Source organism: Mytilus trossulus, chromosome 5, assembly GCF_036588685.1.
Source record: "Mytilus trossulus isolate FHL-02 chromosome 5, PNRI_Mtr1.1.1.hap1, whole genome shotgun sequence".
Taxonomy (NCBI): Eukaryota; Metazoa; Mollusca; class Bivalvia; order Mytilida; family Mytilidae; genus Mytilus; species Mytilus trossulus.
Genome location: NC_086377.1, coordinates 29,291,545 through 29,319,122, shown reverse-complemented (window position 1 = coordinate 29,319,122; position 27,578 = coordinate 29,291,545). Strand labels below are relative to the sequence as shown.

The following is a 27,578-nucleotide window of genomic DNA, read 5'->3' as shown; positions in this document are numbered from 1 at the left end:
AATACTGATATGATTTTGTAATCTATATTTTATTTCCTATTTGAATTTACTTTAAATAAAGATGATTTTATTCCTAATGCATATTTGTGTTTTCGTTTTCAAATAGATTAATTACGGATTGTAATTAATTATGAGTGGTACTATTCGTATTTTATATTCACGGACTTTGACGATTGACTAGTTTGGCCTTGATTGTTACTCACTTCTACTATTCTGATGGTCAGTGTTCTACGCTTGATTTGACTGCACACTTTCTGCTATTTCATTGGTTATATATCTTTTGGCGGTTTATTTATATTTAGTCTATATTCAATGGTGGATTGATGTTCAAACCGAACAGACGTTTCATTTACTTTATTTGCTGTTTCCGATTTTGTATCATTTGTATTGGAGGAATTCCACGATTGTTTCAGGTATTTGACAGAGAGTTTCGTTTGATGCTTCATTGAATAATAAAACTATCCAGAACCCTATACATAGTCTTCTATTATTTACGCCCAGATAGTACGACTACATAATGTATCCGTATGTCATGGGTGCAGTATATCCGTAGGTCATGGATACAGTGTGTCCGTTTGTCATAATGGCAGTGTATTTGTACTAGTATTTCATGGTTGTTGTGTAACCGTAAATCATGGGTGCAGTGTGTCCACATGCCATTGATTTATTGATCTGTATTTTATGGGTGCATGTGTAACAGAATATCACAGGTGCATTGTATCTGTATTATGGGTTCAGAGTTACCATGTGTCATGGGTGCGGTGTATGCGTATGTCAATGGTGCAGTGTAACTGCATGTACTAAATATAGTGTATCCAAACATAATGGGTGCAGTGTTACCATATGACACTGGAGAGGCTTGACCGTATGCCATGAGTTCATTGTATTCATATGTCACAAGTGCCGTGTTTCCTAATGCTATGGGTTCTGTGTGGCCGTATGACATGGGTGCAGTGTTATCGCATTTCATGAGTTAAGTGTATGCGTATATTATGGAAACAGTGTATCCTTATGTCATGGATGTAGTGTATCCGTATTTTTCGCGAGCAGTGTATCCGTATGTCAAGTATACAGTGTATCAATTGTCATGTTTACAGTGTATCCGTATGACATTTGTACCGTGTATCCGTATGTCAAGTGTACAGTGTATCCGTATGTTAAGTGTACAGTGTATCAGTATGTCAGGTGTACAGTGTATCCGTATGACATTGGTACCGTGTATCCGTATGTATAGTGTACAGTGTATCAGTATGTCAAGTGTACAGTGTATCAGTATGTCAGGTGTACAGTGTATCCGTATGACATTGGTACCGTGTATCCGTATGTCAAGTGTACAGTGTATCAGTATGTCAGGTGTAGAGTGTATCCGTATGACATTGGTACCGTGTATCCGTATGTCAAGTGTACAGTGTATCAGTATTTTATTGGTACAGTGTAACCGTATTTTATGAATGCAGTGTATCCGTATAACATGGGTTTAATGTATCCGTATTTTATGAGTGCAGTGTATTCTTATAGTACTGGTACAGTGTATCCTTATATCTTGTGTACAGTGTATCCGTATGACATGGGTGTAGTGTATACGTAATATATCAGTGCAGTATATCCCATATCCAACTAAGTTCGACATCACTTGACTTTTGTGACCTATATTAGCCGCCATTTTGTATTTATTTTCCCAATATAAAATGCATAGATGCTTCAATAAAGTTTAATTTTCTCATAAACTTGACCCGTTTTCTATCTTTTGCAAATCAATCCTTGATATTCAAACATATTTCTATCAAACAATGTTGGTCCTAACAGTTTAATTTTTGAAAGTCTGTCACTTTAGAATTGTAAAAAACATGCACTTTTTCTCGTCATTTCTCCGTTGACTCAATGCTAAATTACCGATACCCATGTCTACTTGTACAACAAATTAAGAAATTCCGTAAATAAAAAAACAAACATTGCAAATCGACTAAGTATATTAAAACATATATCTGGCGAAGAATACTACTTAAAACAGATTAATTTCAGGGAAAATTCTGTCAAACATCGATTTAAAAAAAATATTATTCTAAGTGTGACACGAGAACATTTATATTGACCAAGGATTTGTATAGTTAGAGTATAGTGGCGAGTAGTGCGAAGTCTCGCCGCGGAAGAGATTACGATAAACCGCGAGATTCCAATCCTTCTAACTATACAAATCCTTGTATTGACAGATGTCTAGGATATACTATTACCAGAAAATAGTTTACAATAAAATTAATAATAAAAATGTTCTCTTCTTTTTTAAATGTGTTTTTCCTGTTATCAGTATATTTTTCTTTCTTTAGAAATATATTTATACATTCCTTTTAGAACCAAAAAAATGTTTCATCCCAAGAGAAAAAAGAACAATGCCGAACAAATATTATAGATAACTATTCTATACCTTGAACATTTTGGGAGAGATCCATGTGCGCCAAAAATGCGTCCTTTTGCGCCACAACTTTTTTTCTCCAATGCTACGTTTGCGCCACCTGTTTTAAAAATTACATGGTATCATTTGCGCCAAAAATAAAATATACGATTGCGCCAATTTAAAGAAAAATTACTTCTATTTTCTTGTCTTTTGGCATATCCTGTATTAAATCTTCAGCAAAGCAATCACCTACTTCATCTGGGTTCAGAAAAGCTAATAAACAATATGGTGTAACTACTTGCTAACATCACTGCCAACTTTTTTTTATACTTTTTTGCTAGTCCAAGATTTTGTATTTTCCGACCCCATGTCTGGCCAAGGTGAAAACGACATGCCTTAATGATAATTCCTGGGAAAAACTCTTTAACGACAACTTGCATTCTCTCTTCAAAATCTACATGCATAGATGTAAAATTCATTTGAAGATTAAATCTTTTACATTTTTCTATAACAGTCTCCTGATTTGGAAGGCAAAAGACAATCAAAAGTGGAATATAATGTTCATTCCTGAATCCATGTATTGTATACAATTGCTGGAAATACTTCGTACAACACTTAAAAATGTTCCATCAGAAAAAACACCTTTTATATTTGTCACTGAACACTTTTTATAATTAGTGTTTACCTGTTTGTTTATATTTCCAAACTTTTATTAGTTTAATGGTAATCCTATTATTTATACCCACCTTTCACCAACAACAGTAACAATTATTTAATGAACAAAAATTTATAAGACAAAAATGATACTAAATATATATTAATCTTTAATAAGTACGATCAATATGTGTTCAGGTAAATTGGCGCAAATGAGTTCCGAAAACTGGCGCAATTGATACATTTGAGAAAAAACAATATTGGCGCAAATGATACCCCTGAAAAACAGTAATTGGCGCAAAAGGAGTGCTGCCAAAATTTTATCCCATTACAGAACAGGTGAACTCTGGACTTGGGTTATAATGTTACATAACAATATATTTATCAGGTAGACATGCAAACCAAAAGCAACCGGGTGGCATTAAACATCCTGTGTATACATGTATTACATAGTTTAAATTTTGTGATATACAAAAGTTTTCATAAATGTACAAATAAATATCTTCTCTTAATTTCCCGTGTCAAATCAGAAGAAGTATGTATTATAATAAACTTTAAGAAAATATGAAATTATGATCATAACTTTAAAAACATATTCTTGCTTAAAACATATTCAAATATTTATGTTTCTATAATCATCTTAAAGAAATATTATGATTCAAATTTTAATTTAAATGGATTTTTTTTTATTTCATAGGAATTTCAATGAGATTTATTTTGCACATGATTTTGTTATTTATTTTTTTGATTCAATATTTTTTAAAAGATAAATACAGACATTCAAAGAATCGATCTAAAGTTTAACTTGTGTAAAAAATACAATTGCTCCGATTTCAATAATATTGTATACTCGATAATATGGGCTTTTCCCGTTTCCTCCCAGAGGAGTTTGTGCATTACATTTCATATAACTATATTATTACTTTTTTTCAATGCATTCAAAAACTCCAGTTTAATTATTTATTGCATACATGTACAGAGTGACTTTTTCACATGCATTCCAACATATTTCTGACAGATAATTTTACTTAAACAAATTGTGTCTTTTTTTCCTGTGACTTATTTTCTTGTGACTTTTTTTCCTGTGACTTTTTTTCCTAGGGATATTGTGACTTTTTATCCTGTAACTTTTTTTCCGTTTACCATATAAACAAGGACAAGTTGTAGGTTTGCAAATGAGATAGTCAGTTTAGCCTCTTATTTAGGATTGATCTAATCGATCTTGTGTTTTATATCTGCACACAAATCACTTGAATTGCACACATATTACATAGTAGAGACTCTAAAGAGCAAAAAAATGTATGTTGTTCCAGAAGATGATGGATGAGAATAAATGGTCCTTAATATGTATACTAGATGTAGACGGAACCAGGGAAAAGGGGTATTACATTGAAATCCATTGTCTATGTTAATTGAAGTGCCTATAAATAATAAAAGCACTGTCGAACGGGCGTGTATTTTCTTCTTTTTTTATTTGTTGGTAGTACTCCCTTTGTCTTCTTGCTAGAATATGATCAATACGTTGTCTGTCTGCTCTTCTTTAAGATAGAAGGGTGCACATATTTAGGTTTGATAAATGGATCATCTTCATCAATTAAACTGTTGCGATTCTTTTGAGGTGGTGCGTTGGCCTTTTAGCTTCATAATCAATGAAAAAAAATATTATAAGGTTCAGCTGAATCATTGACATGCGTTATTTACTTATCAAATGTCATAGCAAACAAAAAAATGACAGATGGGTTGTTGCTATTCATTTGACCTTGGTTTTATTTTTTTGTAATTTTGGCAACTTACAAAAAGATGCTTTTATAAAAGCGTTTGTCTTCTAACGGCTATTGTCAAATTTCTGAAATATACATGTAATGGACCTCGTCGACAATATCAACGGCATTGCAGAAAGTACAAAATCGATTTTCTCTCTGAACCTTTTGCCTCCTTTAACAATTTCAATAGCAATAATTGTGTCATCTGTCATCTAAAATATCAGAATAGGTTTCGAAATTAAACTAATTTTAAATAATTTATAGCTTTTTGGAGAATTATGTACAATTGCATACCATGTCTGTCTGAACTGGTCTGTGAATTTTAAGTTAACAGTGTCATACCACCAGTTTTTACTTAAATGTTCCAAATATTTTTTTAAACAATTTATTAAGCACATATTTCATTCTTACTCCAAACTATATTTTCCTAACTACCAGTAACAAGAATGTTCCACAAATGCAAATTTTTCACAACATAAAGAAATAAATACTTAGATAAAAAGTTCTCACAACATTGTAATATTCTTAAGTTCAGTGAACTTATAAATACATCTAAATAGTCTAAGTCAATTCGGGGGCCTTTTATAGATGACTATACGGTATTGTCTTTGCTCATTGTTAAAGGCCGTACGGTGACCTTTTTGTATTAATTTTTGTTTTATATGGTCTCTTGTAGAGAGGTGTCTCATTGGCAATCATACCACATCTTCTTTTTTTTTTATATAAGCTTAGATATTTGTGTAATTTTATTAGAGTTATAAATGATAAAGTGGATTATGTCAATAAATCTTCTCCCTCCTCTGTCATATTTAAAGTCTTCCATTAATACATACTTACCTTTTTTAACAGTGAACATATCTATGTATTTCCCCAGAATGTAGGACAGAAAGTCACAGGGAAAAAAGACACAAACAAAAAGTCTTAGGACAAAAAGTCACAATTCATTTTTTCTGGTTATTTTCTTTGAAGAAAAAAACGCTTATTTCTGAAAAAAATATTTTTGTATTTTTCTTGAACTATTGTATATAAACCATCTTTGAAAATAAAATTTTTCAAAAAAATATCAAAGATAATCAAATAATTGTTAAAAAAAAAACAAAATGTCAAAGTAGTTTGGCTTCATGGTGCCAAGAAATAATTTATATCTTTTGCATAATTAAAATTACATATATCTTGATTTTTCAAGTATAATGACACATTTCCTAAACTTTCATGAATAACATGTATTAAAAGTAAATATTTCAAGATATTTCTCTAATATATTCAATCAATTGTCAACAAATTATATGTGACTTTTTGTCCTACCAAATTTGTGACTTTATGTCCTGTGACTTTTTGTCCGTTTACCCCTTCCTCAACATATGTACCTTTTTAATACCCGATATAATGTCTATGTCCATCGTGTACCTTTACATCTACATCGGTTTATCAGAAAAGAGTATATATACAGGAATTGTTTATTCTGTCGACAGATCTAGCTTGGTTAAAAAAAAAGGTAGTACTTCTTCAAATAAACGCAGTTAAAAGTCGGATTTTAGAATTTTAATCTTATATCATAAAAAAAAGTGGAATCTTATATACGAAATCACAATGTAGATAATAAGAGAATGTAATCTGAAACGAAAATTTTGTTTTTTAAAAAATAACCACAAGTATTTATATTAAAAGAGCATTCATATACAAACTGCAGCATACGCAAACAGACATGCCCGTAAACTTTTTTTAATACTTGCAATTTTTTTTTATTTTCAATATATGCAATCTAATTATATTTAGTATAACGTAATCAGAGATCAATATTTCAATTAGATTGCAATATATCAAGAAACGTCGCACGATACTGGTGTCACCTAACGTTACACACTCAAAGACGTAAGACAACATAAAAAGGTTGGAATGCATGTTGTACAGACGGCTTTTTACGATAAATTTTAAAGGAATGATTTTTTTTCCCAAGAAAGATTTTTTTTCTTAGATTAAAGATGTTGACAGTATGCATTTTCGCATCTGCGGAGTTTGATTCACTTTGATTCCTTCCATTCATTTGAATCATGGAACAGAGAGTTCAAATTGTATTTTGTCATTTATATTTAGATTCAATCCATTTTACTTTTTTTCAAGTTTTTAACGATAGAAATGAGGGATGAAATTGTAAATTTTTATTAAATTTAATGCTTAATGTTATTTTAATTGCTGGTTTTTTTTTATACCGTATATATTTAAAAATATGTAAAACAATGATTTTACGTATTATATAAATATTGTATATTCATTGTAGCATTTAGAGTTACATAAGCGTATTTCCTATTAACCGGATGTTACTTGTATAATAAACAGTTTTTCGACCACCTTTTTCGTTGAATCACACCTGACAGCAGAACGAGAAGAGTGAGTCTTATCTGTTGATACATATAACACATAATACACAAGTGTGACAGATCAAAAAGTACAGACATTATAATTAAAATCATTTAGACAAAAATGTCACATATATATATATCGTTGCAATTTTCAAGGAGGAAAACAATATTGAGACATCTTTTTCTAAGAAAAATAATTTCATGAATTGTACATTCGATCTGCGACTAATATAACTGTGTTATAGTAGTCTCAGATTCGATTCGATTCTTGTATTTGTTCTAATCAACAAACAATTGGTGGATGAATATTAAAACTACATTTATTCGTACACTCAAGGATTTGTCCTCCATGATTCAAGATTGAATTGTCCTTGGTATAACTATAGTCACCTTAAAGCAAAACACAATAACAGCTTGGTTTTTTAACTTTAAGTTGATTATTATTAAAATATTAACTATAGGCCTACGTGTTTTTTTATGGTGTCAATTGTATGATAATAAAAGTGAACCGAGAAATGCTTTCAAAAAATATTAAAGAAAGATAATCTAAACTAAAACTTTTTATCCTGCCACTGTCTGTCCTGTATTCATTCACATACTTGTCCGGCAATTTATAAGTATAAGAGACCTTGAAAAGTCGACCGCATATGTGTTTTATACATTTTTGAAATGTTGTTCTGAAAAATAATAAAATTCATGTAAACCTTATTAAATGGATGGAAGTACTAGTATTACTAAGAAATTAGTGAAAATCAGTGACACGTGCCCTCATTATTTTATAAGAATTAACATATCTAATTAAGTCCTATTTCAAATTCTACCTAAATTTTACTCTTAGATAACAAGCGTGTAACGAATACATATATCCATCCGGTGTGCAAACTACGATGACTATAAGGGGTCCTGAGTGAACTGTGTATGTACTGCGTGCACTCGGGAAGTCCTTATCGGTGTTTAGACGTACCCGAACAAAATGTATGATTCGTTCAATATTAAAAAGTTTGGTATATATCCTGATGAGAAAATCTTAACATTTGTAATGCTTTATACTTCATTATCTATTTCTAACTTCTCGTCCTGAATATGCATGCCATGTTTGCCACTAGACGTTAAGCAACCAACAATCAAACGATCAAATTTTGCTCTAAACAATATACAGCTGTATCCATCATTTGATGTTTATTGTTTGTCTGTCTGTACAGTACAAATACATGTACTGAACTCGTTTTGGTCCAAAAATATATTCCTTAGACGAGGTCAAGTATGTAAATTAATTTAAAGGGTATCGTGTGGAAGTATTTAAATTATCCAGTGCAATCATGTTTTGTCCGTCGTCGTCATTCCTACATGTTAAATGTTTGCTTTTCGTCGTATGATGTTGGAGACAGTTAGGCCTCAGTAGTCCTCGGTCTCTTGATTTTAGCCCCACTTAGCTAATGGCTAATCATAAAAAGGGGGATGCTTTTTTCTCAGGACATACCTTTTTCTTTACTTGTAATAACACTAAACAACTTTCTGTTTTATAATAAAATTAACGGATGCATACTTTCTGACATTTCAAACTAAAGACGTTGAATTAAAAACTAGAGGCTCTAAAGAGCCTGTGTCGCTCACCTTGGTCTATGTGAATATTAAACAAAGGAAGCAGATGGATTCATGACAAAATTGTGTTTTGGCGATGGTGATGTGATTGTTCATCTTACTTTACTGAGTATTCTTGCTGCTTACAATTATCTCTATTTATAATGAACTTGGCCCAGTAGTTTCAGTGGAAAATGTTGGTAAAAATTTACAAATTTTATGAAAATTGTTAAAAATTGACTATAAAGGATAATACTATAGTAAGCCTAATAATATTCAAGAGAATAACCAAAAACAGCAACATTTCCTTAAAATTACCAATTCAGGGGCAGCAATGTTCCCAACAACAGGTTGTCCGATTCATCTGAAAATTTCAGGGCAGAAGGATCTTGACCTGATAATCAATTTTACCACTGTCAGATTTGCTCTAAATGCTTTGATTTTTGAGTTATAAGCCAAAAATTGCATTTTACCCCTATGTTCTATTTTTAGCCGTGGTGGCCATCTTGGTTGAACGGCTGTGTCACCGGACACATATTTCAAACTAAATACCCCAAAGATGATTGTGGACAAGTTTGGAATAATTTGGCCCAGTAGTTTCAGAGGAGAAGATTTTTGTAAAAGATTACTAAGATTTACGAAAAATGGTTAACAATTGACTATAAAGGGCAATAACTCCTAAAAGGGTCAATTGATCATTGCGGTCATGTTGACTTATTTGTAAATCTTACTTTGCTAAACATTATTACTGTTTACAGTTTATCTCTATCTATAATAATATTCAAGATAATAACAAAAAAAACAGTAAAATTTCATTAAAATTACCAATTCAGGGGCAGCAACCCACCAACGGGTTGTCCATTTCATCTGAAAATTCGGGGGCAGATAGATAAACAATTGTCCACTGTCAGATTTGCTCTAAATGCTTTGGTTTTTGAGTTATAAGCCAAAAACTGCATTTTACCCCTATGTTCTATTTTTAGCCATGGGAACCATCTTAGTTGGTTGTCCGAGTCACCGGACACATTTTTTTAAACTAGATATCCCAATGATGAGTGTGGCCAAGTTTGGTTTAATTTGGCCCAGTAGTTTCAGAGCAGAAGATTTTTGTAAAAGTTAACGACCACAGACGACGGACGACGGACGCAATGTGATGGGAATAGCTCACTTGGCCCTTCGGCCCAGGTGAGCTTAATATTGTCAGGTCGACGCACATCCTATAATATTTCAAACTATAATAGCGCAAAATTAACGTATCACAAGAACAACTTTTTAGTGATCATTAAATAAATTTGTATTATTCCATATAAACTCGAATCAAGACAACAAAATACTTTTAATTAACTAATTAATGATCTCGTTTGGTTCAAAGCTTTTTTATGGTAATTATTTTTCTCTATCTAATGGACACTCGTCGCGTGTCCTTTCTTTTTCTAATCGTCAATAAAAATTAAAGAAAACTAAATAAAATATTTTCTATGTTTTCAATTAAATGATGACGATGTATTATTTTATATAGTCGAGTCAGTATGACAAGAAACATTAATGATATCGTTTGTTTCATAAGAAAATAGATTGATTTTATGCAAATGATTTCAGCTGTTACTGTAAAATGCGTGGTTTTCTATGCATTCTACTGTAACTAGCTAGTCATTAGGCTATAGGACTAACCATGGAGTGGAAGTCAGCGGCGTTTTTGCTGCTTTCATGTATAAATGGCGTACATGGACTTTGGACTAACGGTAATTGCTATTCATATCTAAAAGTTCTTCGTATAATTCCTTATATATATTGTTCGGCTAACAAAAGTTTGGGCTTTTTAACTGGTGATGAAACGCAAATTGGAATTTCGTGAATTTAAAATTCCGAGATAATATAAAAAAAGAAATGTGAAAAGGTTTGTTTTAGCGGTTTTATGTGCAGTTATGAAGCTTAATTTCACAATTTGTAAATACATGACTGGAAAGGTATGGAAAAAATACTTTTGTTTAATTTAAAATTCGAAAAATATCTATAATTGCTAACGTGGCATTTACACATGAAAATTGACTCGATTTAACTAATTTTTTTTTTAAATTATTCAATTATAAATCAATGCTATTTAGTTAGCATCGTAGAAAATAACAAACAGACTTACCAGCAAACCAGGACAGAAACATACAGAAGTAAAAAAAAAAACAGTTTTTAATACACTAAAATACATCTTATTCGAAAATGTCATTCAGAAAAACTACAAATCAGTAAAGAATACTTGTATTTTGAACAAAATAAAAATATAAAGTGATGTATTTAATATACAAACCGTACAAGTATTTCGGGGACTATGATAGAGGACTTTGCGGTATAGGATTAGGTCATTGTTGAAGGCCGAACGGTGACCAGTATTTGTTAATATCTGTGTCATTTGGTCTTTTGTGAAGATTTGTCTCATTGGGAATCATAACACACCTACTTTGTTATAAGTAACGGGATAAAACATCTAACATTGGTTATGCAACTTGTTTGTGGTCTATTGTCTACGAAAATTACAAAATACTCTATTGCACAATACATTTTCTACATATATTTACAGATCGCAAGAATTTAATTTGTGACGTGGCATTCAGAGAATACGGATTCATGCAATCCATCTACATGTTAAACATTAAAGGCCCTTACAATTCCTTCTTTACATGAAATATATGCCACTGGAAATTTAACATTGTTATTTCAATACTTTATATAAAAGGATTGCAAGTAAAGGAAGAATTAAAACGAATTTAAAGAAAAACAAAATCGAACTACCGATTGAGTGACCATGAACTTTGAAATTATCATATCTATTTATTTGAAATGTCAAACACTTTTTTAGCGGTTCGTTTGCGAAGTCTATACCTATCCATGTTGTGTTTTATCCGAAACAGTAGTGTAGTATCACAACATAGAAAGACGCATTATAAAATATTAATTGAAATGCTTTATCAGAATATCGACCATTACATATTACCGCTACGTTTATGGCGCACTGCAATCTCTTTTATTTTTTATTTTCCAAATGATTATGATTAGGGACAATCGGCAATCCTCGGGTGACTCCGCTTGTCTTCTTCTATCGGCTGAGGTACGGAATCAGCCGAGTTTTGACGATTGCACGAAGGACTTTAACGCCCTTAATTGGTACTCCACCCCTTAAAAGTTGTGTTTCTACTCTTTGTGATTAAAAAAAAATTGAATTATGCATAGTATGTATAATATAACAACTTCAGTTGTGAGTACATCCTATACTTTATCTAACTTAACGACATTTTTTTCAAAATTTTAGTATGCGGCGTGAATTATATTGACCCAAATGTCACATATCACCATGTGCATGTTATAAATTATACTTACCATGGTAACGGAACAAATACAACTGGATTGAAGGGAGTAATTGGCACACAAGGTAAAATACTTTAAGTTATTACTGTTTTATTGAAAGAAAGAAAAATACATGTACAGAATGTGTACACTCATGAGCGAATTTAACATTTGACAAACATGCAAAAAGGACAGATAACCAGTGGTAATTATAAACCTAATTATAACGATATAATACATGAACTAAGTAGTGACTTTATATCCCTTCCCTTTGTATACGCCCGTCAAAACTTTGACTGGACGTATTATGTTATACAAATGTCCGGTGTCCGTCCGTTCGTTCGTCCGTCCGTCCGTCTGTCCGTCCGTTCGTCCGTCCGTCCGTTCGTCCGTCCGTTCGTCCGTCCGTCCGTCCGTCCGTCTGCCTGTCCGGTGTAAACATGTCGCACCGTAACTTGAGAACGACTTATCCAAATTTCATGAAACTTATTATAGTTGTTTCTCATATGATCTGTATACTTTTTGGTGAAAATAAGACGGTCCAAGTGGTCTTTTATAGAGACGGTCCAAGTTGTCTCCTAACTGACTTGTTAAACCTGACCAGTGGGGTGTTGTCCAATTTCGAAATGAACTATTTTCATCATTTCTACAACAAAACTACTAGAAACTTCCATGAGAATCACTACACAAACATGTAAAAATAGCAGCGAACCACATAGACTAACAGCTGTATTCATCAACTTTTACTTTTAACTTTTATTAACTAGATTCTTATTTCACTTTCTATTTATATCTAAGACAGCCTTATAACAAATTTTATTGTAACAGTTCTTCTGGCAAACTGGATGAACCACCAAAGTTGTACTTCACTGTTTGATTTCACCATGTTCTGTTCTGTACAGGTATTCACCTCCGTTTAATCGGAGCACTCCACTTATCGGATGAGCAATTTAATTTACACACCGAGATTGCGGATATCTTTATATTTACATTAAAAATATGTACGACTAAAAGCAATATTTTAAAAGTCTTAAAATATTACGACGATAATAAGTTAAAAATATTATGTACACATCACAATTGCGGTAATAAGAATCAACACGATATTGTTCATATGTAATATTGTCCTAGCTGAAGATGCCACACTTGTTGGCGAAACATGTCAACCAGAATAAGGCAGCTACCATTTGATTTTTATGGGGGCTAGGATGAAATTTGAAAAAAGGCAGGACAGGAGTTTTGAGTAAAAAAAAGGACAGGATGACAGTTTCTGTTAAAAAAGTCGGGATAAACTAAGAAAAAAAAGGTAGGACCGAAAAGAGTGAAAAATAAAAAAGCAGGAGAGAAATTACATTTAAAAAAATATGCAGGACTAAATTTGTCATCCTAGCCTCCCCCCCCCTAAATCAAATGGTAGCTCCCTAACTCTTACCATGTGGTAAGTGATGGATGCTATTGTCTTTATTATCGTTTTATGTTTTATATTGTAGTTCAATCATCATTCCCCCTTCAGTCTTCAGAACCACAATTTGCTGATCCGGAACCAGAACTCAGTGAGTACAAAACTCTAATCTGATATTCTAAATTGTAATTAGGCTTTTCAATAAGTACCTTTTATTAAATTTAGATAAAAAAAATTACAAAAAATATGCTAAAATAAAAATAAGTAATAGTATGCTGGCTGTTGAACGTGGTAGATACAACAAAACAGCTTTAAAAAATAGAATATGTCCTTCATGCCATCATGAAAGAGGTGGAAGATGAATTTCATTTTATCATAACATGTTCAGAAATTAATAAAACTAGGATTAAAATGTTTGATGAAATTTCTAGTATTGCCCCCAGTTTTAATTTAATGAGTGAAGAAAACAAATTTGAGTTTATATTTTCCTGCGAAGAATGTGATATTTTACTTATCATTGTTAACTACATAAGTGAAATGTATAATGAGAGAAACAATAATAATGTCAATATATGAACTGTGTAATTGATGGCTCAATTTATAATGTTATAAATAAGCATAATATTTTAATTGATAATTTTAAAGAGGAGGCATGCTGTCAAAAATAGTATTATAATGATATTAATAATCTATATTTTTGTTTTCCTTTCAATGCTACATGTTTGTAGTGTTTAATGCCTATCGTTTTGTAATTTTAATATACCTGACTGTTTTTGTTTTTGTTTTGTATATTTAGTAACAATCATATTATTTGGATTTTAGAATAATAAAATTCTTATTCTCTAAAATTATTTGGAGTCCTAGAGTAGAGCTCATCTCTTTTTGCAGAAGTGAGGCTCAGGTGATTTTGGTACGGTCCTATAACCAAGATAACATTACATTTGTTACTCAAATAATTCTTATCAAAATCTGCTGCTGGCTCAGTTGATTTTGGTAAGGTCCTATAACCAAGATAACATTACATTTGTTACTCAAATAATTCTTATCTTAATCTGCTGCTGCCTCAGTTGATTTTGGTACGGTCCTATAACCAAGATAACATTACATTTGTTACTCAAATAATTCTTATCTTAATCTGCTGCTGGCTCAGTTGATTTTGGTTGGTCCTATAACCAAGATAACATTACATTTGTAACTCAAATAATTATTATGTAAATCCGCTGCTTGCTTAGTTGATTTTGGTTAGGTCCTATAACATAGATAAAATTACATTTGTTACTCAAATAATTCTTATTTTAATCTGCCGCTGGCTCAGTTGATTTTGGTAAGGTCCTATAACCAAGATAACATTACATTTGTTACTCAAATAATTCTTATCTTAATCTGCTGCTGTTGGCCTTAAGCTTTAAAACAGTTTAAATAAAGTTAAATCATTGAATTGATCACATTAAACAAACCAAACTACTGGAATACTGATCATCAGGCTAATGCTAGTACAAGTTAATCATTTAAAAACTAGCAAATGTTCATATACAGACAAACAACGAACCAGATTACTTGACTTGGTACAGCCATAATGGTAGTACAAGTTAATCATTTACAAACTAGCAAATGTTCATATACAGACAAACAACGAACCAGATTACATGGCTCGGTACAGCCATAATGCTAGTACAAGTTAATCATTTAAAAACTATCAAATGTTCATATACAGACAAACAACGAACGAGAATACTTGACTTGGTACAGCCATAATGCTAGTACAAGTTAATCATTTAAAAACTATCAAATGTTCATATACAGACAAACAACGAACCAGATTACACGACTCGGTACGGCCATAATGCTAGTACAAGTTAATCATTTACAAACTAACAATGTTCACATACAAACAAACAACTAACCAGATTACTTGACTTGGTACAGCCATAATGCTAGTACAAGTTAATCATTTACAACTAGAAAATGTTCATATACAGACAAACAACGAACCAGATAACACGACTCGGTACAGCCATAATGCTAGTACAAGTTAATCATTTACAACTAGCAAATGTTCATATAGAGACAAACAACTAACCAGATTACACGACTCGGTACAGCCATAATGCTAGTACAAGTTAATCATTTAAAAACAAGCAAATGTTCATATACAGACAAACAACGAACCAGATTACACGACTCGGTACGGCCATAATGCTAGTACAAGTTAATCATTTAAAAACAAGCAAATGTTCATATACAGACAAACAACGAACCAGATTACACGACTCGGTACGGCCATAATGCTAGTACAAGTTAATCATTTACAAACTAACAAATGTTCACATACAGACTAACAACGAACCAGATTACATGACTGGGTACAGCCATAATGCTAGTACAAGTTAATCATTTACAAACTAGCAAATGTTCATATACAGACAAACAACGAACCAGATAACATGACTCGGTACAGCCATAATGCTAGTACAAGTTAATCATTTACAAACTAGCAAATGTTCATATACAGACAAACAACGAACCAGATAACATGACTCGGTACAGCCATAATGCTAGTACAAGTTAATCATTGAAAAACTAGCAAATGTTCATATACAGACAAACAACGAACGAGAATACTTGACTTGGTACAGCCATAATGCTAGTACAAGTAAATCATCTAAAAAATAGCAAATGTTCATATACAAACTAACAACGAACCAGATTACATGACTCTGTACAGCCATAATGCTAGTACAAGTTAATCATTTACAAACTAGCAAATGTTCACCAAATTATTTATGTATGTGCCTGTCCCAAGTCAGGAGCCTGAATTTCAGTTGTTGTCGTTTGTTTATGTGTTACATTTTGTTCCTTCAATTTTTGTACATAAATAAGGCCGTTAGTTTTCTCGTTTGAATTGTTTTACATTGTCATATCGGAACCTTTTATAGCTGACTATGCGGTATGGACTTTGCTCATTGTTGAAGGCCGTACGGTGACCGATACTTGTTAATGTCTTTGTCATTTTGGTCTCATGTGGACAGTTGTCTCGTTTGCAATCATACCACATCTTCTTTTTTTATATATATACAGACAAACAACGAAGTAGATTACATCGTTTGTTATGAGATTGTGACACAATGATTACTTATGTACCCATATTGTGACACAATGCTTACTGATGTACCCATATTGTGACTAATTTACCTATCTTGTCTGTTGTGTTTACACATCGTTTTAAATACCCCGGTATAATGGAATTTGATGTGACTATCATACAAGTGAAAAGTTTAGCGCTATACAACCAGATTCAATCCACAATTTTCTACCTGTACCAAGTCAGGAATATGACAGTTGTTGTCCATTCGCTTGATGTGTTTTATCATTTGATTTTGCCATTTTGATAGGAATATTCCGTTTGAATTTTCCGCGGAGTTAAGTATTTTTGTGATTTTACTTTTCCTTAAAACAAAATGTGGTATAGAACAAACCATATAAATGAATCATTCTGTATTCTTTAAAAGACAATTTTAATCTTATGTTCCCTTTCTTGAGCTCCGTTAGTTTATAGAACGTACCGTGTTATAAAATCGTTTTCTTTTTCTTTTTAGCAATAAAAGGAGACAAGGGAACGCAAGGTGATAAAGGAATGACAGGAAACAAGGGTACACAAGGAGACAAAGGAATGGCAGGAATACAGGGAACACAAGGAATCAAAGGATTGAAAGGAATGATGGGCTACAAAGGCATAAAAGGTATGCAAGGAATGAAAGGCGTCAAAGGAATGAAAGGAACACTAGGCGACAAAGGATTTACTGGAAATAAAGGTACAACAGGAGATAAGGGTACTACAGGAGACAAAGGAACGTCAGGAGACAAGGGAACACAAGGCGATAAGGGAATGAAAGGAGGTACAGGAAACAAAGGAACACAAGGTGATAAAGGAATGACAGGAAACAAAGGAACACAAGGCGATAAAGGAGCGACAGGAAATAAAGGAACACAAGGAGACAAAGGAGCGATAGGAAATAAAGGAACACAAGGCGACAAAGGAACAACCGGAGATAAAGGAACGCAAGGCGACAAAGGAGCAATAGGAACACAAGGTGACAAAGGTGTAAACGGCGAGGATGGTAAAGATGGTTCGAAGGGAACCCAAGGGGACAAGGGAATGACAGGAAATAAAGGAACACAAGGTGACAAAGGAACAAAAGGAATGAAGGGAGAAACGGGATATAAAGGAATTAAAGGAGTGCAGGGATTGAAAGGCGTCAAAGGAATGGCGGGAGATAAAGGATCTAAAGGTATGTTTTTTACACGGTTGGTTACTTTAGATTTAGCTTAGGTCTCCATGTCTTTTTACGTGACTTTTATGATGAATCAGTCGATATCGCTTTACAAGTTACAACAGTATAAAGTTTTTAAATTCGTACTTTCATAAAGGCTGAAATTGTACTACATTGTGGATATTATTAATAAATGTCGCTTCTCTGGCCTCCGCACCTGATTTTCAATAAATACTATTAAAGTTTAAAGGTTGTCTGTAGTTCCTCACTGATTATTTAAAATCCAATATGGAGGCTTGAAAAGAGACCTTTCCTTTACCATCGTTGGTAGATGTTTTAAACTTTAACACAAAGAAGACAGAACAAAAGATTATCAAACAGTAGTATTTTTCTTTTTAAGATACTAGTATACGAAATAAAATGATATATAACATGACATTTCCTCAAAAATTTATTCGGTACTTTAAAATTTGTTTTAAACAGATTAAAAACTACAATGTATACAGGTTGTAATCAGTATCATAAGCGAATCCCAGAGGCAAATCTAGGGGGAGGGGCAGGGTCCACCCCTTTTGTGCGGTCACTGAAGCGTGACTTCAGTTGGCTCCTAATTTTAAGTCAGTTAGGCCCAACTTTTGAAATTTGTTTGATACACGACTTAATCCAAATTATATTTCGCTCATACCACTCCGGTAAAAAGGGATAAAAAGTGTAGCATATATAATTTAAAAACAACCTGTATTAATAAAACAGTTGTGTATTTACACAAAACATATACAAAAATAATCCACACACGGCTTTCTCTACACATGTCTAAATAGGAAAAAGTACCTCCACCCATATTCTTTTAATACGTGCAAACAACATAACAAATGGTCAGCGTATTTGATACTCTGCAATCACGTGGTTTTACTTTATTATATTTTTTAATATATTGATTGTAATACACTTTCATAGTGTAAACAACTCATGTACATGTAACATTAACCTTAATTTTTCAGGAACTTCTGGCGACAAAGGAACGCACGGAGATAAAGGCGAGACTGGAAATAAGGGAACACAAGGAGACAAAGGAACGCATGGGGATAAGGGTATGACAGGAACGAAAGGAACACAAGGAGATAAAGGTGAAAAGGGAATGAACGGAAACCCAGGCACTCTAGGCGATAAAGGAATGACAGGAAATAAAGGTACGATCGGTGACAAGGGAACACAAGGAGACAAAGGAATGACAGGCGAAAAAGGAACGCAAGGTGACAAAGGAATGATAGGTCAAATAGGAACGCAAGGTGACAAGGGAACTAAAGGAATGAAAGGTGAGACAGGTTACAAAGGAATAAAAGGAATGCAGGGAATGAAAGGTGTAAAAGGAATGAAAGGAGCAAAAGGAACACAAGGCGATAAGGGAACAGCTGGTGATAAAGGAATGACAGGAAACAAAGGAACGATTGGGGACAAAGGCACACTAGGTGACAAAGGAATGACAGGAGGGAAAGGAACACAAGGAGATAAAGGAACCAAGGGAATGAAGGGAGAGGCAGGAAACAAAGGGACGACTGGGGACAAAGGAACACTAGGTGACAAAGGAATGACAGGGGCTAAAGGAACAGATGGAGATAAAGGAATGACAGGCAAAAAAGGAACACAAGGAGACAAAGGAGCTAAAGGAATGAAAGGAGAAACGGGATACAAAGGAATAAAAGGAATGCAGGGAATGAAAGGCGCCAAAGGAATGACAGGGTCTAAAGGAACACAAGGAGACAAAGGTATAAAAGGAGGGAAAGGAACTCAAGGAGATAAGGGAACGATTGGAGACAAAGGCACACTAGGTGACAAAGGAATGACGGGAAATAAAGGAACACAAGGAGATAAAGGAACCAAGGGAATGAAGGGAGAGACAGGCTTCAAAGGGACGACTGGGGACAAAGGCACACTAGGTGACAAAGGAAGGACAGGAGCTAAAGGAACAGATGGAGATAAAGGAATGACAGGCGGAAAAGGAACACAAGGAGACAAAGGAATGATAGGTAAACTAAAAGGCTTATTTACAGAATTTTATAGATATATTTTAACTTATCGTAACTTTGGATTGAACAGGGTTGGTAATAAAACATGGACCAAATAAGGATTTTATATTTTTAACATGAACGGAAGAAAAACAGTGAAACCTTTCCTTTTTATCTTTTTAAATTTGACTATAATCATACTATGTCAGGTTATATTTTGGTCATCTTTAAATGAAGCAAATAAATGGACAACTAAAAAGACCCACGTGTTACGGAAATTGATTACAATGATTATAATTTATCTGTATACTAGAAGTAAATGTCATAAAGAAATCTATGTTGCCGATTTTATTTCAAACATTGCAAATTGTAAACAATTCATATCATATGAAAAAAACTGAAAAGTAATATATAAAAATGTAATGCTTGCGGACTCTTTTTTTTTAATTGCATGCTTTTAAACTGGATTAGAAAACTTTAACATCGACTGCAGATTGAGCAACGTTATTTTTCTATTGATGGCCCGAGTATGCAGTTATCGTCCTTTACAAATATAGTCCTTAGTGTGGACAGTGTGTTACCTGCCAATTTTTTTTATACCCCTTCCAAATTTATTTATCCATGTTTTATGCCTCATGTAGCAAGTAGGGGGTCGAAATGACACTTTTAAAATAATTGTGTCATAAATATTAAATAAATAAAAGGTCCAGCTGAAAAAGGTCAAAAACTAGCACTTTGGAAGCTGTCAAAAGATTTCAAGACCCCCTTAACATAAAATTGTCCATATTTTGAGTTAGAGCTGATGAAGTTTGCCATAATTTTGATATAATTTGTCCCAAAAGTAGTACAACACACTGTAAAAATATAATTGAGAAAGCGCTGGTGGGATTTTTAAAATTTTCATTTATTGTCTAAAAGAAATGCACTACAAAATAACTGTGTACTCGGACCTTATAGCACTTCTTTCACATCCTTGCAAATAACAATGCATGACATACAGATATTATTCTAACATCATTAAACATTATTTCATAGGGGCTAAAGGGACACTAGGAGATAAAGGAATGATAGGACCAAAAGGAACACAAGGGGATAAAGGAACACAGGGAGACAAAGGAATGGTTGGACAGGAAGGAACACAAGGTGACAAAGGAATAACAGGTCTAAAAGGAACTCAAGGAGACAAAGGAACCAAAGGAATGAAAGGAGAGACAGGTTACAAAGGAATGAAAGGAATGCAGGGAATGAAAGGTGTCAAAGGGATGAAAGGATCCAAAGGAACACAAGGAGACAAAGGTATGACAGGAGGAAAAGGAACACAAGGAGATAAGGGAACGACGGGAGATAAAGGCACACTAGGTGACAAAGGAATGACAGGAGGGAAAGGAACACAAGGAGACAAAGGAACCAAGGGAATAAAGGGAGAGTCAGGATTCAAAGGAATAAAAGGAATGCAGGGAATGAAAGGCGTCAAAGGAATGAAAGGAGAAAAAGGAACAAATGGAGACAAGGGAATGATTGGTCAACCAGGAACACAAGGTGACAAAGGAACTAAAGGAATGAAAGGCGAAACAGGTTACAAAGGAATGAAAGGAATGCAGGGAATGAAAGGCGTCAAAGGTATGAAAGGGTCTAAAGGAACACAAGGAGACAAAGGTATGACAGGAGGAAAAGGAACACACGGAGATAAGGGAACGACGGGAGATAAAGGCACACTAGGTGACAAAGGAATGACAGGAGGGAAGGGAACACAAGGAGATAAAGGCATAACTGGACAGAAAGGAACACAGGGAGATAAAGGACTGACAGGAATGAAAGGAACACAAGGGGATAAAGGAACACAAGGAGACAAAGGCATGATAGGACAAGATGGACCAAAAGGAGACAAAGGAATGCCAGGTCTTAAAGGAACTCAAGGAGACAAAGGAACAAAAGGAATGAAAGGAGAGACAGGTTACAAAGGAATGAAAGGAATGCAGGGAATGAAAGGTGTTAAAGGAATGAAAGGGTCTAAAGGAACAGATGGAGATAAAGGAACTGTAGGTGACAAGGGAACACAAGGAGATAAAGGTGGAAAGGGGACACCTGGTTCGAAAGGAACGCAAGGGGATAAAGGAACACAAGGAGATAAAGGTTTGTACAGATATCTAATTGACATTGATTGTACAATATCCTTAAACGTTTATTTACCAATAATTCCAATTTTTTAATTCTATAAAACTATTTTAATAAACTATTTTAATACAACCACCACGTTAATACACGGCTCGAAACAGGAATATTGGATCGCTGAAGCTTGAAATACACCTGATTTATAGGCTCTTACAGCTAATACTTTAAGACACTTATGTATCTTACAATACTCAAGTCAACTTCGGAATTCTGCATCAAATCATTAAAATAATAAATTGTTAGTTTATCATAAAATTACATGTCGACATCGCTTTATGTACACTTAGTCTTGACACACATATTCACTGTGAAATTGAACGTGTTTGTATGAGGGTTTTTTTCGGAATTTTATTAATTGGGTAAAAGTGCAGACAAGACAAAAAATTCAAAACCGAAAATACAAAGATTGTCAATTAATAAAAAATAAAAGTAAAAAATTGCCAATTTATATATATAAAAAAAAGAGAAAAATGTTCAAACAAATTGAAGAATACACAAATGAAAGAACAAAGAAATGGATTACCATATAATTTTGGCAACTTCGAGAAGAAAAATGAGGAAAGTATACAAACTTCGACACAATATATATATATATAAGTTTAGTTTTTCATTATAGTAATGATGTTAATCTTTCAACAATGAGCGATGGAAGGATCATTTAATCGTTGTTCTTTTATCAGATTGTAAACTACCAATCTTATTCATAAATGCGTCAAAATTAACAAACCAAAAAACGTAACTATGTAGTCATATCATTCGCTTCTTTGAGATTGAGCCGTTGTTTGGATAATTTGTGTTCCATATTGTTCCGGAACATACTTTTGAAACATTATCATAACAACGATAAAATTTTGATATAAAAAAGATGTGGTATGATTGCCAATGAGACAACTATCTACAAAAGACCAAAACAACACAAACATTAACAACTATAGGTCACCGTTCTGCCTTCAATAATGAACAAAGTCCATAAGTCTTGCAATCAATATGTAAAATGTTATGAATGGGTCACATACTACAAACACTCTAAATGAAAGCATAAGAATATACAGCTCAGAAGACTTTGGATAATTGTAGATCCCCTTTGGTTACAGAACTCTTTTAATATAAAAAAAAAGAAGATGTGGTATTATTGCCAATAAGACAACTATCCACAAAAGACCAAAATGACACAAACATTAACAACTACAGGTCCCCGTACTGCCTTCAACAATGAGCAAAGCCCATACCGCATAGTCAGCTACATGTATAAAAGGCCCCGATAAGACAATGTAAAACAATTCAAACGAAAAAACTAACGGCCTTATTTATGTAAAAAAAAATAATCGAAAAACAAATATGTAACACATAAACAAACGAAAACCGATGAATTACAGGCTCCTGACCTGGGACAGGCACATACATAAATAATATAGCGGGGTTTAATGTTTAGGTCTTGTTATTCAGAGGATATCAAGTATTCGGGTTTTGATGTATCCGTATGAAGGTTAACAAAGAAAGCGTTTCGGACATTCGAAATCAATAAGTGATATTTGCATCTTCAATACATTGCAACTATTCAAATTTTGAAATAGCAATTTAGAGGCCATTGTAATATTTTGTATACAGTATGAATTTAACGGTCGTAAAATAACTTATACATCTCCACATCTATTTTATATAAAGAACGGTTTAAACACGACACCACTGCTATTGACCTTTAATTTCTTTTTAAATCATCCATTCTAATAGGGGTCAAGGGAACAGTAGGTGACAAGGGAACGACAGGCGACAAGGGAACACAAGGAGACAAAGGAACGACAGGAGATAAAGGAACACAAGGAGATAAAGGAATGACAGGTCTAAAAGGAACTCAAGGAGACAAAGGAACTAAAGGAATGAAAGGCGAGACAGGTTACAAAGGAATGAAAGGAATGCAAGGAATGAAAGGTATCAAAGGGATGAAAGGATCTAAAGGAACACAAGGCGATAAGGGAACGGATGGTGATAAAGGAATGACAGGATCCAAAGGGACGACTGGAGATAAAGGAACAGACGGCGACAAAGGCACTGATGGTGATAAAGGAATGACAGGACTAAAAGGAACACAAGGTGACAAAGGAACGACAGGAGACAAAGGCGCAACAGGTATGTAGTATGAAACTTTGACTAATTGCAGGTAAAGTAAGCCATCGCCAACCAACCTCATGTTCTGGTGATTTTATTTCTCGGGACACACATTCTTTTTTATTTCGCAAAAAACACCTTTTTTTCATACATTAACGGGAATATTTAAAAAAGAAAATGTGGTATGATTACCAATGAGACAACTATCCACAAAAGACCAAAATGACACAAACATAGTATGTTTTTACTGCTCTTCAATGGAAACAATGTCCATTTTCTCTGTGACTTCTAAAACACATTTCATTATCAAGGAATTTAGAATCAAACAAGTAATTTTATGAAATATCCATCCTCAAAAAAGATGAAATCATAACTACAAAAAATGATTTAAACGATGTTTATAACCTATAGATACCACTGAATAATAAAATTGAGAATAGAGATGGAGAATGTGTCAAAGAGACAACAACTCGACCATAGAACAGACAACAGCCGAATGCCACCAATGGGTGTATATTCCTTATGTTACAAAAAACATTCTTTTTTTAACAGCAAAACGATGTCAGCCGCTGAAAATAGATACAATAGAAAAAAACAAATGATATAGACTAGAGTATCTACCAATGACACAAAATCCAATATTTGCATAGCAAAATAAAAAGAACAAAATAAGAATACACACACACACAGTAAAGGAAAAGCCCTTATTTTTTATTGCATTTCTTCATCTCAAATCACCGTGAGGCCTTTGCCACGTGGCATTAAAACAAAATAATTTAGTTATTTAAAAGATATCAGACGAAAAGCGAGGGACTGGTGATCCTTGTCAATTAAATTAATGCAAAAATGTAAGAAAACAATCTTAAATTGACGACATATAGCATATTTCTCAGATATGAAGTGCCTGGTTTGGTTACTTTGGTATTTTAAAATGTCCGGTAACCATTGCAATAATAGAACTGATGTGTAACACTTTTTATTTCTTTTAAATATCCACACGTCTGCAATTTACTTTTAGGAAACAAAGGAACACAAGGTGATAAGGGGACGAAAGGAATGAAAGGCGAGACGGGATATAAAGGCATGAAAGGAATGCAGGGAATGAAAGGCGTCAAAGGAATGAAGGGATCAAAAGGAACATATGGTGACAAAGGAACTGATGGCGATAAAGGAATGAAGGGAATGAAAGGCACTACTGGAGATAAAGGTGAAACAGGATTTAAAGGACCCGTAGGACCAAAGGGAACTATAGGCGACAAAGGAATGACCGGCATGAAAGGAACACAAGGAGACAAAGGAGCAAAGGGAATGAAGGGAGAGACGGGATATAAAGGAATGAAAGGAATGCAAGGAATGAAGGGAGTCAAAGGAATGAAAGGAGAGAAAGGAACATACGGTGATAAAGGAACTGATGGAGACAAAGGAACGCAAGGAGATAAAGGTGTAACTGGTCAAAAAGGAACAATTGGGGACAAAGGTGTCAAAGGAACACAAGGTGACAAAGGAGCAGATGGCACACCAGGAACACAAGGAGACAAAGGGATGACAGGGATGAAAGGAACACAAGGAGATAAAGGAACTAAAGGAATGAAAGGAGAGACAGGATATAAAGGTATGAAAGGAATGCAGGGAATGAAAGGTATTAAAGGAATGAAAGGAAGTAAAGGAACACAAGGCGACAAAGGAATGACAGGAGAAAAGGGAACAATTGGTGACAAAGGTCAAGGTGGCACTCAAGGCGACAAGGGAATGGCAGGGGAGAAAGGTACACTAGGAGATAAAGGAACTAAAGGAATGAAAGGAGAAACGGGATATAAAGGTACGAAAGGAATGCAAGGAATGAAAGGTATTAAAGGAATGAAAGGAAGTAAAGGCACAGTTGGGGACAAAGGTGAGAAAGGAGGAGAAGGACCACCAGGTTCCAAAGGAACCCAAGGTGACAAAGGAATGGATGGAGAAAAGGGAACACAAGGGGATAAAGGAATGCCAGGAATGAAGGGAACTCAAGGCGACAAGGGAATGAAAGGAATGAAGGGAACCCAAGGAGACAAAGGTATGAAAGGAGAAACAGGTTACAAAGGCATGAAAGGTATGCAAGGAATGAAGGGTGTCAAAGGACTGAAAGGAACACAAGGTGATAAGGGAATGACTGGAAATAAAGGAACACAAGGCGACAAGGGAACGAAAGGAATGAAAGGCGAGACAGGTTACAAAGGAATAAAAGGTATGCAGGGAATGAAAGGTGTTAAAGGGATGAAGGGATCAAAAGGAACATATGGTGACAAGGGAACTGATGGTGATAAAGGAACAATGGGAGACAAAGGAATGACAGGGATGAAAGGAACACAAGGAGATAAAGGAACAGATGGTGACAAAGGGACATACGGAGATAAAGGGATGACAGGAATGAAGGGAACGCAAGGAGACAAAGGAACACAAGGTGATAAGGGAACATCTGGTGATAAAGGAATGACAGGAAACAAAGGGACGACTGGGGACAAAGGCACACTAGGTGACAAAGGAATGACAGGAGGGAAAGGAACACAAGGAGACAAAGGAACCAAGGGAATGAAGGGAGAGACAGGTTACAAAGGAATGAAAGGAATGCAGGGAATGAAAGGTGTTAAAGGAATGAAGGGAGAAAAGGGAACTCTAGGGGACAAAGGAACACAAGGAGACAAAGGAACACAAGGTGATAAAGGAATGATCGGAGGTAAAGGCACCACCGGAGATAAAGGAGAACCTGGTAAGTAAATACAGTTATACGCTCATAAAGTTGTTTACTACATGTATGACTATGCGCATCAGTACTTTGTGTTTGTGTTTGCCTGTAAATATATTTGATTTGATATATGCTACACAAATTATAGTGAAACTTTACATTTGTTGTCCTCTTAGGGACGACATCAAAAGTTCAATGTAGGATAAAAAACTTAATACACATTTTTTTTACTGACCATCCCCCACCCCCTCTTAACTTAATTTGGAAAAAAATTGATTGACCAATAGGGATATATGTAAAGATCGATTTTATATATACAAAACTTACAGAATCTTTACCCCACCCCCAAACTATTTGATTTAAGTTTTTTTATTCTACTTCGATCTTTTGATGTCGTCCCTTAGCAATCGTGCAATACAAAGTGTGTGGTGATTAAAATACAAAGTTTTGATGTGGTAACTGGTTAATCATTTCAATTTGTTAGCTCATCTGGCCTAAAGGGCCAATTTAGCTTGACTTATAACTCGACGTCCGTCGCCCGTCTTGCGATAACTTTGCACAAATTTTCTCCTCTGATTCTATTTCACAATTTGACCAAATTCAACATGGCTAAAAATAGAACATGAGGGGAAATGCATGTTTGTGTCTTTAATCATGAAACTGCTATAAATAGAGATAATTGGAAAGATAATTAATCTTGGTAGATGTGTGAATTATGCTGAGATCTGTCTTTACTCATTAAAACAGTTATTGCTCGTACATCACAAATTTTACGGTTTGTATGTTATTTTTGCCTGTAATACGTTTTGCCTT

At 34.0% G+C, this 27,578-nt stretch overlaps 3 protein-coding genes across 3 annotated transcripts; all 3 read left to right on the top strand.

The window, feature by feature from the left end:
- Nucleotides 1–992: 992 nt before the first annotated feature.
- LOC134717831 (collagen alpha-2(V) chain-like) lies at nucleotides 993–19,884 on the top strand. Its single transcript, XM_063580325.1, has 4 exons — nucleotides 993–1,392; nucleotides 13,577–13,639; nucleotides 17,085–17,777; nucleotides 18,761–19,884. The coding sequence occupies exons 1-4, from the start codon at nucleotides 993–995 to the stop codon at nucleotides 19,882–19,884; spliced, it is 2,280 nt and encodes a 759-aa protein (XP_063436395.1).
- An 870-nt stretch (nucleotides 19,885–20,754) lies between these two features.
- Nucleotides 20,755–21,975, top strand: LOC134717830 (collagen alpha-2(IX) chain-like). Its single transcript, XM_063580324.1, has one exon. It carries the CDS (start codon nucleotides 20,755–20,757, stop codon nucleotides 21,973–21,975), a length of 1,221 nt encoding a protein of 406 aa, XP_063436394.1.
- A 460-nt stretch (nucleotides 21,976–22,435) lies between these two features.
- LOC134717829 (collagen alpha-1(II) chain-like) lies at nucleotides 22,436–26,797 on the top strand. Its single transcript, XM_063580323.1, has 3 exons — nucleotides 22,436–22,499; nucleotides 23,669–24,064; nucleotides 25,062–26,797. Exons 1-3 carry the CDS (start codon nucleotides 22,436–22,438, stop codon nucleotides 26,795–26,797), a joined length of 2,196 nt encoding a protein of 731 aa, XP_063436393.1.
- Nucleotides 26,798–27,578: the final 781 nt, after the last annotated feature.

Bases quoted from the DNA above. Each gene is read 5' to 3' on its own strand.
- LOC134717829 (XM_063580323.1), top strand. From the start codon at position 22,436: ATGAAAGAACAAAGAAATGGATTACCATATAATTTTGGCAACTTCGAG. The intron at 22,500-23,668 runs GTATACAAACTT...CCATTCTAATAG, and splicing joins CGAGAAGAAAAATGAGGAAA to GGGTCAAGGGAACAGTAGGT. The intron at 24,065-25,061 runs GTATGTAGTATG...ATTTACTTTTAG, and splicing joins AGGAGACAAAGGCGCAACAG to GAAACAAAGGAACACAAGGT.
- LOC134717830 (XM_063580324.1), top strand. From the start codon at position 20,755: ATGACATACAGATATTATTCTAACATCATTAAACATTATTTCATAGGG.
- LOC134717831 (XM_063580325.1), top strand. From the start codon at position 993: ATGGAAACAGTGTATCCTTATGTCATGGATGTAGTGTATCCGTATTTT. The intron at 1,393-13,576 runs GTATGTCAAGTG...TTTATATTGTAG, and splicing joins GACATTGGTACCGTGTATCC to TTCAATCATCATTCCCCCTT. The intron at 17,778-18,760 runs GTATGTTTTTTA...TTAATTTTTCAG, and splicing joins GGGAGATAAAGGATCTAAAG to GAACTTCTGGCGACAAAGGA.